The sequence below is a fragment of the Diceros bicornis genome, chromosome 22 (assembly GCF_020826845.1).
Source record: "Diceros bicornis minor isolate mBicDic1 chromosome 22, mDicBic1.mat.cur, whole genome shotgun sequence".
NCBI lineage: Eukaryota > Metazoa > Chordata > Mammalia > Perissodactyla > Rhinocerotidae > Diceros > Diceros bicornis.
Window position 1 is genome coordinate 1,996,811 of NC_080761.1, and position 12,930 is coordinate 2,009,740.

General features: G+C 51.4%; 1 protein-coding gene and 1 long non-coding RNA gene across 2 annotated transcripts; both read right to left on the reverse strand.

Moving 5' to 3' along the window:
* Nucleotides 1-4,868: 4,868 nt before the first annotated feature.
* Nucleotides 4,869-5,568, reverse strand: LOC131419897 (uncharacterized). The gene is made up of 2 exons (XR_009223376.1): nt 5,482-5,568; nt 4,869-5,143 (listed from the first exon to the last, which is right to left on the reverse strand). It is a non-coding gene; the product is annotated as an uncharacterized LOC131419897 (long non-coding RNA).
* Nucleotides 5,569-7,403: 1,835 nt separating this feature from the next.
* LOC131419841 (ral guanine nucleotide dissociation stimulator-like) lies at nt 7,404-12,345 on the reverse strand. Its single transcript, XM_058565360.1, has 6 exons — nt 10,985-12,345; nt 10,045-10,224; nt 9,531-9,637; nt 8,967-9,036; nt 7,800-7,852; nt 7,404-7,446 (listed from the first exon to the last, which is right to left on the reverse strand). The coding sequence occupies exons 1-6, from the start codon at nt 10,991-10,993 to the stop codon at nt 7,404-7,406; spliced, it is 462 nt and encodes a 153-aa protein (XP_058421343.1). The 5' UTR covers nt 10,994-12,345.
* Nucleotides 12,346-12,930: the final 585 nt, after the last annotated feature.

Sequence of the window (12,930 nt, forward strand, 5' to 3'; positions counted from 1 at the left end):
GATCACCACAATAAGTCCAGTTAACATCCGTCCCCATACATAGTTACAAATTTTTTTCTCTTGTGATGAGGACACGGTGTATTTCAAGGTGCAGAGGAATCAACGATTATGTCTTACTTTTCCATATACAGCTTGATGGATTTGGACCTAAGTATACACCCTTGAGACTGTCACCACCATCAAGGCCGCAAACATATCCATCACCTCCCAAAGTTTTCTCTCAACTCCTTTTGTACTATTATTCTGTGGTAAGAACTCTTAATATCTACTCTATTAGCAAATGTGACGTATGCAATACAGTCTTGTCAGCTGTAGGCACTATGCTTGTCCTACATCTCCAGAACTTATTTATCTTGATAACAGAAATTTTGTATCCTTTGGCCATCAGCTCCTTATTTATCCATCCCCCCAGCCCCTGGTAACCACCGTTCTAACCTCTGCTTGTATGAGTTTGACTATTTTAGATTCCACATATAAGTGAGTATTCGCCTTTCTCTGTCTGCCTTATTTCACTTAGCATAATGTCTTCCAGGTCCATCCATGTTGTCAAAAATGGCAGAAATTCCTTCTTTTTTCAAGGTTGATTAATATTGCATTTCTTTTTCCATTCATCCATCAGTGACATTTAGGTTACTTCCGTGTCTTGGCTATTGTGAATTAGCTGCAATGAACATTAGAGAGCAGGTATCTCGTTGAGACCCTGATTTCAATTCCTGTGGGTATATACTAGAAGTGGGATTGCTGCATCATATGTTAGTTTTCATTTTTGGAGGAAGCTCACTGTTTGCCATAATGGCTGTACTAATTTACATTCCCACAAGGGTTGCTTTTCTCCACATCCTCACCAACATTTGCCATCTTTAGTTTTTTTGATAATCACCATCTTAAAAGGTGTGAAGTGATAGCTCATTGTGGTTTTGATTTGCATTCCCTGATTAGTGATGCTGAACACCTTTTCATACACCTATTGGTCCCTTGTATGTCTTCACTGGAAAAAGTCTATTCTGGTCCATTGCCCATTTTTTAATTGATTTTTCTTTTTGTTATTGACCCAACACAAAAAAAGAGAACAAAATTTTCAGGGATTATGGGTGCTTCCCAGTTGATGCAGATGGTTTTGTTTTTACAATGGTACCAAAAGATAATGTTTCATGTTTTTTCTTCAGTTTGTTATAAGACCAGCAGTAGCTACTGCATGGCAGATAATTGGGAACGTCTTGGTTTGGAGGTTTACAACATAAATGAGTGGTAAGGAATTTTTTATTATTCCAAGGAAAGTATTGAGATCATAGTCCATGGAATCCAGGATTGATAGGTGTAGGAGGAACTTAAGGTGGGGATCGGTGATCTGGCATTACTTCTGATCTTGAGGGACAGGTATCTACTGTATGAGTGTTTGAATAAAAGTATTAGAGATCAGGAATTTGTGATGGGTGAATACGTTTTCTGAATTATTTAATTTTGACCATAACCGTTTGGATTATGTGAACATCTGGGATATGGGAGTAAGTCGTTAACAGGGGGTGGTTGATAATGTCGCTATTGATTTAACTTCTATGAACACCAAGTGGTCAATGGATTAAGCAAATGAGTAGTCAGAAAACACAGAAATGGTAGGATTTGGGATTTAGTAAAGGTTTGGGGACCGACTGCCCTGAGAGGGAGTGTCAGGACCTGTGCGGTTTAGAGTGACAAGGACAAGAATATAATAGAAACACACTCAAACAAGGAGGGGTGTTAACAGGATGGGGGAGGAGAAATGATCTGGAGTAGCCTTAAATTTTGACCTTGAGCTTTCTGTTCTTGATGCAACTTTGCCTGATGACATCCCAGGACACAAGTCAGATCTATCCCTGGAGGACAGAGGGAGGGTGGAAGTACAAAACAACCAGGATAATTGTCCTAAAAAGTCAGGGTTCCTTTGTCATTTGACCCAATTTCATGATTTATTTTTGTAAGGTAAGAAGAAAAGAAGGATGATAGTTACGTCTTCACAGAGGAAGCAGTGTAACTGTGGGAACCAGTCCAAACCAAAGCCTGGTTTAAGCATCTTCAACCCTTTGAGGATGTCCAGTGACATATTCAAGAGGCCGGATACTAGAATCCCATCCCATTCTGGCTGTGACGGGTCTCTGGGAGGACACTTTGGACCAGCCTCACCAGGTCTGCTGGCCCGAGAGACCGCAAGGACTCCAGGCCTGCAGCAATGCAGGAAAACTGGTAAGTCCTTTGAATCTTGCCAAAGCGTTGCAAAAACTTGCACCTAGTCACACAGGTGAATCCCTGCCAGGTGTGTTCGCAGGTAGTCTGCACTCCAGGTTCCATGCCCACTCCTGCCGGTCTTCAGATTTGGCAGAGATGATTCCAGGAGCTGATCTGGGCATTCCACAGTTCCACTGCCAACAATTTCTGGCGACTGAGGAAGGTATCAGGAAGGAGGAAAGGGCAGTGAAGAGCACAGGAGAGAGACTGGTGGTAGCACTGATGGCGGACAGACTTGCTAGTGAGGCAGAGAAAGTGAGGGGCCAAGAAGGACGTCCTGACAGCAGATGAAATGGAGCAGGCACCTCAGTGAGGTCTCTTGGCAGCGTCCCTAATGTTTCCTTGCTTTGAGCTCTTGAAACTTTAAAACATACCAATACGTTTCTTTTATTAAACTCTGCTGCGTGAAATAGAAAATATAGACAGTGGTTTCTTTCTGAGGTGAGAGGTTGAGTTTCAGGTGAGGAGAGAAAGATCTTCTTTTTTCATGCTGTTCTCTCATTTTCCTTTACTATGCACATTATTTATTTTTACTTTCAAGTCAGCAGAGAGTTATCAACGTCACGGGATGATTCAGTTTTTCCCCACAGTCACAGTAAAACCTACTTAAAGTGGATTATTCTTTTTGTGTAATATTCCAATAGATTCCAAAATATTTCAAAAGCACTTCGATGTCTATGTTCTCAAATTAGATATTTACTTCTAAGTCTCCATTTTTATGTTCTTTGTTGCATGCTACTTCAGAGTTGCATCTAAGGAAATACCAGATTTCCCTCAGTTTTTTAGATCCATATGTGTTGGAAATTTGATTCATGTAGATGGACACGGCAGTTGGGGGATCGTGCTATTATCAAAAGAGGCCTTTTCAGCATCAGTAATCTGACAAGAACCCACTGCTTGTTGGGATTCAATTGTCTATTTAGGGGATCAATCTTTCACTGTTGGCACTTCTCTTTCTCTTTGGAGGGAAAGTATGGCCTTCCCAGTTTTTTCATTACCAAACCACTTTCCTGGGTGGTTATGCTGTGTCAGGAAGGGCCTGGGATGCCGGGAACCAGAATTCATCCTCAGCTTCTGGCTGTCCTGAGAAGGCTTCCCTGACAGAGTCCAGCCTGTGTGTCTGGATGACACTTGCAGCCATCAGAAAGGAGGCGATAACTCACAAGTGCCAAGCGATTCATCTGGCCCTCGTCTTACAGGGTGTTCCCAAGGGAAGAGCTTCAAAATGCCACTTAGTAACCCTTTGAAAGCTTCTAGTCATGTGGTGGGTTCTCGGTGTGAGCTCAGAGCAGTGTCTATTCACCACCAGATGGGGAGCATTTCAGTATTTTAATTGGTAAGGCTGTGTTCATGTACGTCCATGGATCATCAGTTCCGTGGCTTTCCCTGCTGGAGCCCCCCACAACCCCGTCATACCTGATCTTTCAAAGCTCCAAACAGGGTTCACACCCCAGCAGGTGGTTGTAATGTAACCACAACACAAGACTGGGGAAAAAATCACAGACACCCAGGGTTGACACACTTTAAGGGCTTGGGCCCAGTTGCCCCATTTGGACGAGTTTGGAACACCAACACTGAGTGTGTAAACTTGAGGATTGTCCAAGACCATGGACCTCAGAAGAACACGGGCTCAGAAGTCACCTTGGACAGCAAGGGACAATGTGGGGTCACTGACTGGCCAGGATTATGGTCCCTTATCCTGGCAAAGTAGAGCTCACTCGGGATCCATCAGGCCAAGTCAGGGAGGAGGTTTGGGGCTTTCTAGGGAAATTCTGTCCTAAAGGGAATTGCATAAGGAAGGCAGGGGTGCTGAAAATCCTAGTTCACAGGGAGCAGTAATGTTTATGTAACAAGGCCCAGCTGTAGCCTTAAAAGCTGCATCGCAAATCTTTCCTCCTGGATACAAATCAAGCAGGAAAAGGAATTCAGGGTCCTGGACAAGGATTCCAGCAGGATTCAAATCTAGGTCAGGGGTGAACATGGAGCCCCTAGAGGCCCCTCAGGAGGGAAAGTCCTGCCTGCTTTTAGTCCATCTGCAAATGAACTTCCGCGGGTCTTGTCCTCTCAACGTGCACGTTTTGATCTTTTTCCATTGTTTTCTCCACTTAGAGCTGATATATTCCCAGAGATTGAACTAGAAAACAACAAGTTCCTAAAATTTGGTCAAAAGAAACCTCAAGAAGAGAAGCAGAAAACATTCCCTCTTCCTCTAGAATTAGGAAGGCAGCCCCTGCCTGTGGCATGACATGGTCCTGCGTAGTGCTGTTTTAAAGTTACCCACATTTCAGTGGTTTTTTTCTCTGCCTGTGAAAGTACCTTCAACCTTTAAATCTCAGGAGAAGGGGTGGTGGGCTGTGTCTGCACCTGGAGGAGCTGAATGATACTGAAATGAACTGGTCCTCCATGTTAGGGGGACTTGGGATTGTCCCCACTAGCCAGAGAAGGGGCTGGCCCTTCTCCCTTCTCCCACATACAATAAGCTGATGACCCGGAAGAGTTCTTGATTCAAGGAGAAATGTGAGATTCTGTGTCTCCCTCACATGCCTACAGAAAGTGACAGAACCACACCACAAGTTCCAGGCTGTAAAGGGAACAGGACTTTAATATAATATTCAAACATGGCATTTATTATTTACAACAAATAACTACTGTCCCTCCCCAATGGGTTCATAGGTGCTGGGGGATGTCAGGGAGCTGAGATGGGGTCGTCCTCTCTCTCTTGGGCTTCAGGGGACTCCAGGAATCAGCTTACAATGCTCCCCTTCCTGTCAGGTGGGAGGAGCTGGCCCGGTGCATCGCAAGCTTCCCAGCTGTGTCCCCGCTGCTGAGGATGCGGCTGTGATCGGCCACTGGTATGGGGCTCGGTATTGGGGCCTGGGGGCTGAGTAGAAGTGTCGGGTTATCTTGGGGGGCCTCCTTCAGAATCATGGCCACCCACCCTGTCCCCACTGCACTGGGTGCTGCAGACCCTGTGCTCAGTGCTGTTAGCCACCAGTACCCCATTTGTCCCTGCCACGGGAGCAATCGTTTACTATCACCTATTTCACAGTGGAGGAAACGGAGTCTCAGGAAGCTGAAGAGAGTCACCCCAGTCACAGGACTGCTCAGTAGTGGAGCTGGGATCCCAGTGCCAGCTATCGGACTCCCCAAGGACACGCTTAGCTCAAAGCTTTACTGAACTCCTAGGAGTCAGTCACCCCAGCCCAGACACTCACTCACCCCTGAACTTGATGATGGCGGGCTCTTCTTGGCCTTGAATATTCTGCTGGCCAACTAGATCTGGGGATCCAGCAGGCAGGACAGGCTGTAGCTACAGGGCAGAGAGGCACCTCTGAGCCTACCAGGAGCCACACCTCAGGTGTCCCCCCACTGCCTTCCCAGCAGCTGGAGTCTGGGTGTCCCAGAGTTCGCCAAGCAATAAGGCCTGGGGCTGAGCAGGGGGCCATGGAGACAGGCTCTCTGGACGGGCCAACATGGAGAGTCCACCCCTGCCCTCACTCAACTCCTGCACAGCCTCAACTATCATTCTCGTTGAGCAGCTCCATGTCCTGGAATCAGGCCCCAAATCACTCCTCCAGCTCTGGTTGTAATTCTTTGCAACCACTGGGAGCAGCAGCATCTCCCTCATGACTCGGTATTCCTGGGACCAGAGGGAAGGAGAGGATGCACACAGGGCCTGGGTGGGGGATGCTGCAGGGGCCTTGTGGGGGGTGAGGCGTGGGGCAGGGGACCAGTCCTGGCAACGCTCCTTCCCACCAGTTCTATCCAGGCTCTACCTGTTCTCAGAATGGGAATAATCAGCCCCTCCTCCAGGAAGTTATCCTTGATGCCATCCTGCCCTCAACCAGCCCGCCAATTGGATGGGTCTCCCACTTCTCTGTTATCGAAGTCTTCCACTCAATGTAAGATACAGGGGGTGGAACCAGGGACTGTTCTGCCCAGAGGGTCTCTGATTTCCGCCTCCTTCCCCTCCCCTGCAGGGAGTGCCACAGCTGCTCACCTCAGTCCCTTTCTTAAGGTTGATCTCATTCCCCTGGAAGGTGGAGAGCCAGAGTCCATCAGACAGAATGCCATAGACTGACTAACCCCTTATGTCCACCCCTTCTCATGTTGCACTACTGCCAGGTCCCCAGAGGGGGCGGAGCATGCAGAGAAAACAGGACTTGGACCTAGGCCGGGCTCTGGGCTCCAGAGAAGGAGGACATGGGGGGAGGCTGAGGGACCTGGCAGCACAACCCTCTCTGATGACAGATTTGGAGGCTGAGGCCTCAGGCAGAGGGGACTGCTCAGCAACTTATGTGCTGCCTGACTTGGGGGGGGGGCGATCCCTCTCTCCCTCCATGGGCAGCATGGGAGTTAGAGGCTGAGTCCAGCTCAGATAAAACCTCACGCAGCTGTGCCATCAGGCAGCTCTGAGCTTCCCCAGCCTGGGGAACCGGAATGGGTGTCTCAGGTGGAGCCTCTGTTCACTCATCTCTAAGATGGTCCTGATGCCCCAGCTCCCAGGGGCCACTGCGAGGCTCCCAGGAGAGATGTGTCACGTGCTGAGAGCTCGGAGCACATTTCGGGGGCTCCCGCATCCCAAGGTTCAGGATCGTGGTCCTTCCTGCCTGGCCTCAGGTTCACCCACCTCGAGATAATCACCCATCGCCAGACACAGCATAAGCAGGTCACCAAGGAAAGTGCCAAGATAGGGGACGACACCCTGTGACATTGGGGTGCGGGTGGGATGAGCCCTTGCTCTCAAGTCGACCCCCTGCAGACCCTCCCCTGAAAAGTCCACAGCCACAGCCTCCTGGCCCACCCCAGGGTTCCCACGGGGAACAGCCTAGGACCCTTAGCAGCCTCCCCTCAATTCCTCCTTGCTTCACACCCCAAGAACACCACACTCCTCCTCCTCACCTCCCAGGGCAGGCTTCTAGCAAATCACAGGGTATGCGGTCCCTGTCCCTCCCCACAACAAACCCATCCTGCACCAGCTCTTCCAGGCCATCCCGGTCACTTCTACTGGGGGATTCGGACACTGTGGCACCAAGAGAAAGGGCCCTCCTCTCTTGATTTGAGGCCTCCAGCTGGGAGCGCAGAGCCCCTCCCCCACAGGCACACTCACCTGCTGCTGCTGCTGCTCCTTCTCCTGCACTCTATGGGGGCTGATTTCCGAGGGGCAAACGTGGAAGGCCCCTCCTGTCAGGGTCGAGGACAGTGTCAGTGAGGCCATAGTCCCCTCACCGCATTTCTCTCCAGCACCACTCGCCTCCGACACTGGACATCTGACTCGAGTCAACTGGTACCAATGCCACTCCACCCTCCAAGGTCTTGTGATTCCAGAACAAGCCCAGTTTCAACTCTCTGAGTGTAAGCTTGGGCTTGCGTCCTGGACTCCCTGAGCCTGTTTCCTCATCTGGAAAGTGTGAGAACTCCAGCTACTTCACAGGTTCTCCTGAGGACTCACTGTCGCATGACTGTTATCACTGTTCTCGCCCTCACCCCTCCAGGGAGCAGGCAGAAAGCTCCCACATTCCTTTCCTCCCTCTTACCTCATCACCCCCATGTGAGGCCTGCACCACACGATCACCATCCTTCCATTTCCCTGATGGGGAGACAGAGGCCCAAACAGGGGAAGTGAGTTGCTCAGGGGCCACAGAGGAGAAGCCACTTGGCCCTCCCAGCCAGAGACACTGTTCCAACATCCTCACCTAACCCCCAGCCCCACCACTGACAACAGTCCTGACCCCTGAGCTCTCGAAGCTTGGTCGTGGGCTGAGGCATGGATGGAGAGGATGTGGTGTCTTGGGAGTCTGGTTGAATGGCTCCTGCCTGCCCCAGTCTCGTAGAGTGTCTGGCCCCCAGGCTGGGACAGAGGCAATGCCAAACCCTTCTCCTCCCCAAGGACCCACTCAGGATATTCCCCTGCACTGAACTCTTTCTTTATCCACTCAGAAACTGGACCCACAAGGTGCCACCTCTGATCAACAGGGAAGGGGTGAGAGGAAATTTTGCTTCCTTGTTTACATGAAGCTCCTAACTTCCTTTCAGCAGGATCCACTAAGAATCTATCAGTTGCCTAGGCGCTACTCATAAGCCACCTGGGGTATATGTCATTGCCAACCAGGCATTCAGGTGAGACTCCGTTGTTGACTCGAGTGACTGTTCTAGGCGTCCAGGGGGGGTCCCAGAACGCACACACATCTGTCTCTGGTCCAGCTGTTCAGATCCAAGGATGAGCATCTTGTTTGTCCACCTGGGCCAGGGAAATTCCCTGCTGCGCCCGTCCCTGGGGTAGGCAGTGTGCTCTCCCCTTGGAGACATGGTGAAGATAGAAGGAGCAGCAGGGGCCTGGCTTCCTAAGGACAGGTTTAGGCTGAGGGATAAACCCACCCAACCACCCAACAGCCTGGGAGAAGCTACATTCAGCAGGACGGAAGTGCATGGAAGCCAGAAATCTGCTGATGGCGCCAGCTCGGCAACTCGCCCTGGAACAGCCCAGCCAACACCACTGTGTCCCATGACCAGGGCCTCCTGCCCACAAACGGCACCCCACCTGCCCATGGGCCAAACAGATCCCTAAGCTTGTTAACCTGGACAAGATAGATGGGAACGTTTCAGAGAAAGTTCAAGTCAGAAACTATCAAAACCACAGCTTGCCCAGTCCCCCTCCCCCCGTGGCCCCTCCTCTCTTCCCAGACCCCCAGCCTCCACTCTACCTTGGTCATCAGTTCTCTGCTCAAGGACTCGTCTTGGCTATAGTGCTCCTTAAGTTTTTCAGAGCTCTCCCTGAGGAGAGGGGAAAGAGGGAAGGATAAATTTAGGGATAATGTGAGGGGTCTGAGTGCAAATCCTTTTCTTTGACAACCTGAGAGATTCAAACTGCCTGGAGGAGTGCTCTCACTGGGCTCCTCTGAGGGCTAAGGTCTTGTGAGACTGGGAGGGGGCTCTCCTGTTGGTCACTGGGGTCTCCATTCCCCCGCTATACAGAGCAGCTCTCTTTTGACCACTTTCAGTTTCAACTGGGCATAGAGTTCTGTTGCTATAAACACTTGAAAATCTCCAATGTGGCTCAACCCAGTACCTGGCATTTAGAGAAACCGAATCCTGAAGCAGAATTGGTGCACTAAGGACACCAGGAGACTTAGAGACCCACCGCTGAGGCCCAGGCCCTGTTCCAAGCATTTGCTGCCACCCAGGAGTTCCCAGATGACTGAGGGGCCAATGGCAGACATACGGGAGATCCCCCATCCACCATGGTCCTCCTATGGAGAGAGGCCTACCCACCAGGAAACTTCCCCCATGTGTTCTTCAGGTGGTATATGGATGTTTTCTGCAGAACAGAGATGACAGTGCAGGGCGAGGAGAAGTTCTTCAGGATCTTGCACTCCTGGGGAAGGGAAGAGAATGAGCTGTGAGGTGGGGCGCTGGAGCCCTGCTTGCTCTAGCTTCAGTCCCCTTCTATTTAAATCTCCTCTCCTGGATGAGACAGATGCTCAGGGAGCCCCAGAAGGGCACATTTAGGACCCAAAGAGTAACACTCACAAGGAGGAGGATTTTAGCTCAACCCAGGGAGGGAGCCAGGTAGGAAGTGAGCATCCCCGCACTGGGACCTGGAGTCAAGGTCAGCATTCCCCTGGCAAGAAGGGCCTAGGGACTTGCAGGGGCTTAGACCACACACTGCAATCCTGGGACCTGATAAAGGTGGAGGCAGTTCCCAAGGCTCCAGAGAGGGGCTCCACTGGGCCTCCCACAGCACACCTGGGCCACCTGGATCCAGCGCTCCACCACCCTCACCCTGTCCTGGGCCATCATGCTCGGGTCCCCGAGGCAGGTGGTGATGACGAGGCTGGCCACCCTTCTGAAGTGGTCGATGGTGGCCCGGACGGTGTGTGCCAGGTGCTCATTGCTGGGCTTGTTCCTCTTGCCCCAGGTGGAGCCCAGGCACTGAGAGGGCACCACCTTCCGGAAGAGCTCCTGGGGAACAGGGGGAGTGTCACCCAACATTGCCACACCCCAGCTCTGTGTCCACATCCCCAAAAGTCCCACACAGGGGTCACAGTTTAGAGCTGGAGCTCAGGAAGCTCATGATGTGGCCTGAGCCTTGTGAGAGTCCCTGGCTTTTCTTCTCTGTCCACTGAGGGTACCCAGAGGATGACCCAGGACCCAATACTGGCAGGGAAGGGAGAGGGACATTTGCATCCAGCCCGTCCTGGCTAACTCCAAGCTCCAGATGGTGGCTCACCTTAGCTCATCCCAAGGGGGCATCTTCCAACACACTGATCCCCCTCTGGTCACACTCCCCATTCTGATGCACATTCTCCCCTGGCAGCTACAACCACGGGCCTTGTCTGTCTCCCTTGTAGTGGAGTACACATCAGGTGTCTAATAAGTCCTGAGGCTGTTAAGCTTCCTGAGCAGACGGTTGGGCCACCCGGGACCTGGCTGCATACAGTGAGTTCCCCTCCACTACTGATGTGCCAGGCCCTGCTCACCCTTCCTTCTCTTCAAGGAGCTGGCACAGCCACTCTGTGCAGCAGGTCCTGTTAGTGTCCACCTCTACGCTCTGCAGGTGGAAAGCAAAGGCTTAGGGGTTCAGAAAGTTGCCCAGGTCATATGGTTGGTAAGGGGTGGAGCCAGGATTCGGGCCCAGATCATAGGAGACTGGATGAGGTCTGGGGCAACGATGGCAGAGGGAAGGCCTATCCCACCCCGCCCTGAGAGCCCAGCTGCTCACCGCATCCATCACAGTCAACTGCTCCACCACCAGCTTAGGAGGGAAGGCCGTAGGTTGGGCTTCTTCTCACACTTCTTAGCCACAGGTGGAGATGGACTTCCCACTAGAAATGATGGTCCAGGTGACTCCAACTCAGCAGCTCCCACTCCTGCTGGAGCCCATGTTGGCCCTTGCTCCAGCTCCAACACTGCTGGTAGAGGGGACACTGGCTCCAGTGCTAGAGAGGGTGGTGTCAACGGAGCTGGAGCCAGCTCTACCTCCACCACTGCCCACAGCTCTGCTTCTGCTGCTGGCTGAAACTCTGGAGCTGACTCTGGAGCGGGATAAAGAGAAAGGTTCACTCACATAGCTGACTTTCCATGTGTCCTTCTAAATACAGGAAAGATCCCACTTCTCTTCCAGGAATAGCCAGCCTGCAGTCCCCCTTAGCCTCTGGCTCTGCCTCAGTGGCCTCCTAAACTCACAACAGACAAGGGAAAGAGGGTCACGGGAGCTCAGCTCTGAACCAGACAAGGTTACCTGCATGTACGTCCCCTTTAGCTTGAAAAAGAGACAGCCCCTGACTGGTCCCACCCTAGTTCTGGTCCAACCCCATCATCTCAAGGTCCTGAGTGTGGAGGCCCTCTGCTCCAGCTGTCATCTCAGAGCAGCACTGGATGGTGTGGGTGGCCTCATGTACCTGCTCCTTGTCTAGTGAGTTGGTGGAGTTGAAACCATTGGGCAGCTACTCGACGACCTCCTGAGTGGAGTTCTGCAAAGACTGCCTGGGAGCTGGGCCAGAGGGAATCAGGGGTTGCCTGCACACTGCCACTGAGGCCAACCCCCAAGAGAAAGTCTGCTCCTCAGTTCAGGCACAGAGGGCATCCTGGCAAAGAACTTTGTTCAGGGAAGGAAGGAAATGAAACCTCTAGGGCTCAATAATATACGAGTAGAGGAGCTCACCTTCTCATGCTGTCAGCCATGATCTGGGGTATGAACGTGACAGACCCACCAGGTTTCCGACACCTAACAACAAGCTCCTGCCCAGGAATGGCCTGTCCCACATACCCTGCCTTCCCCACTCCACACAGACACACAAACACACACACACACACTATGAGGGGCCTGGAGTGTGGGGTTGATCAGATGGGATCACCGTTGTGTCCTGGCCTGCACTAGCCTTTCCTGGGCTCCCCCATGTTACCCTTCACTGCCTCCTGTCAGACACCCAGAGGCGTCAGGGATGAGGGCTGAGCCAACATCGGCAACAATCAAAAAGATTCTCTTTCTGGGTTTTTTTGAGGCCAGATCCTCCAAAAGTTTGGATACAACAACAAAACATTTTTGCTTCTTGGCTGTCTCCATTCAAGTGAGCTGGTTGGGGGACTGTGGGTGCCTGGTTACCAGAGTTCTAAGATCTGTTGAGGCCTAGGACCAAGGAGATGGGGTCTTTTTTCAAGATTCCTTTACCTGGGACCCTTACCTCAATCAGATTTCTCCAGAGCTGCCCATTGAGCCCGGGCTGCTCACCCTCCTCTCTCATGTCACTTCCTGAACTGTACACAAGGAGCCTACACAGCCCTAGCCACAGTTCCCTGGAAACCTAACTCAGGTCCTAGCTTTGAGGAGACAGAGATGAATGCAGACCTCCTCTTTCTTACCAGTTCTGCATCCTGGGAAAGTCCCTGTGCCTCTCAGGTCCTCCCTAGTCTCCAAACCTGCACCATGGGGATCAGGCTAGAATCTACTTCCTAGGGATCTCACCCGGTGTATATGAGATAATATCTATTACCCCTGTGGGCTGGTGTCACATGTACCTAAGGCACAAACTTAGAGATGGAAGAATAACAAGAAGGGGTGACATGTAGCACAGAACACCACTCAAAACAGGCCTGGATTCTAGCAATGTGATATTGGAACAGTCACTTCCAACTTGGCCTCATTTTCAGGTCAGCATCATGAGGGGT

Excerpts from the sequence above, each read along its gene's own strand:
- LOC131419841 (XM_058565360.1), bottom strand. Across the intron at positions 9,638-10,044 it reads GCATGATGGCCCAGGACAGG|GAGTGCAAGATCCTGAAGAA; the intron begins GTGAGGGTGGTG and ends TCCCTTCCCCAG. Across the intron at positions 7,447-7,799 it reads CCTCACATGGGGGTGATGAG|GAGGGGCCTTCCACGTTTGC; the intron begins GTAAGAGGGAGG and ends CGACCCTGACAG.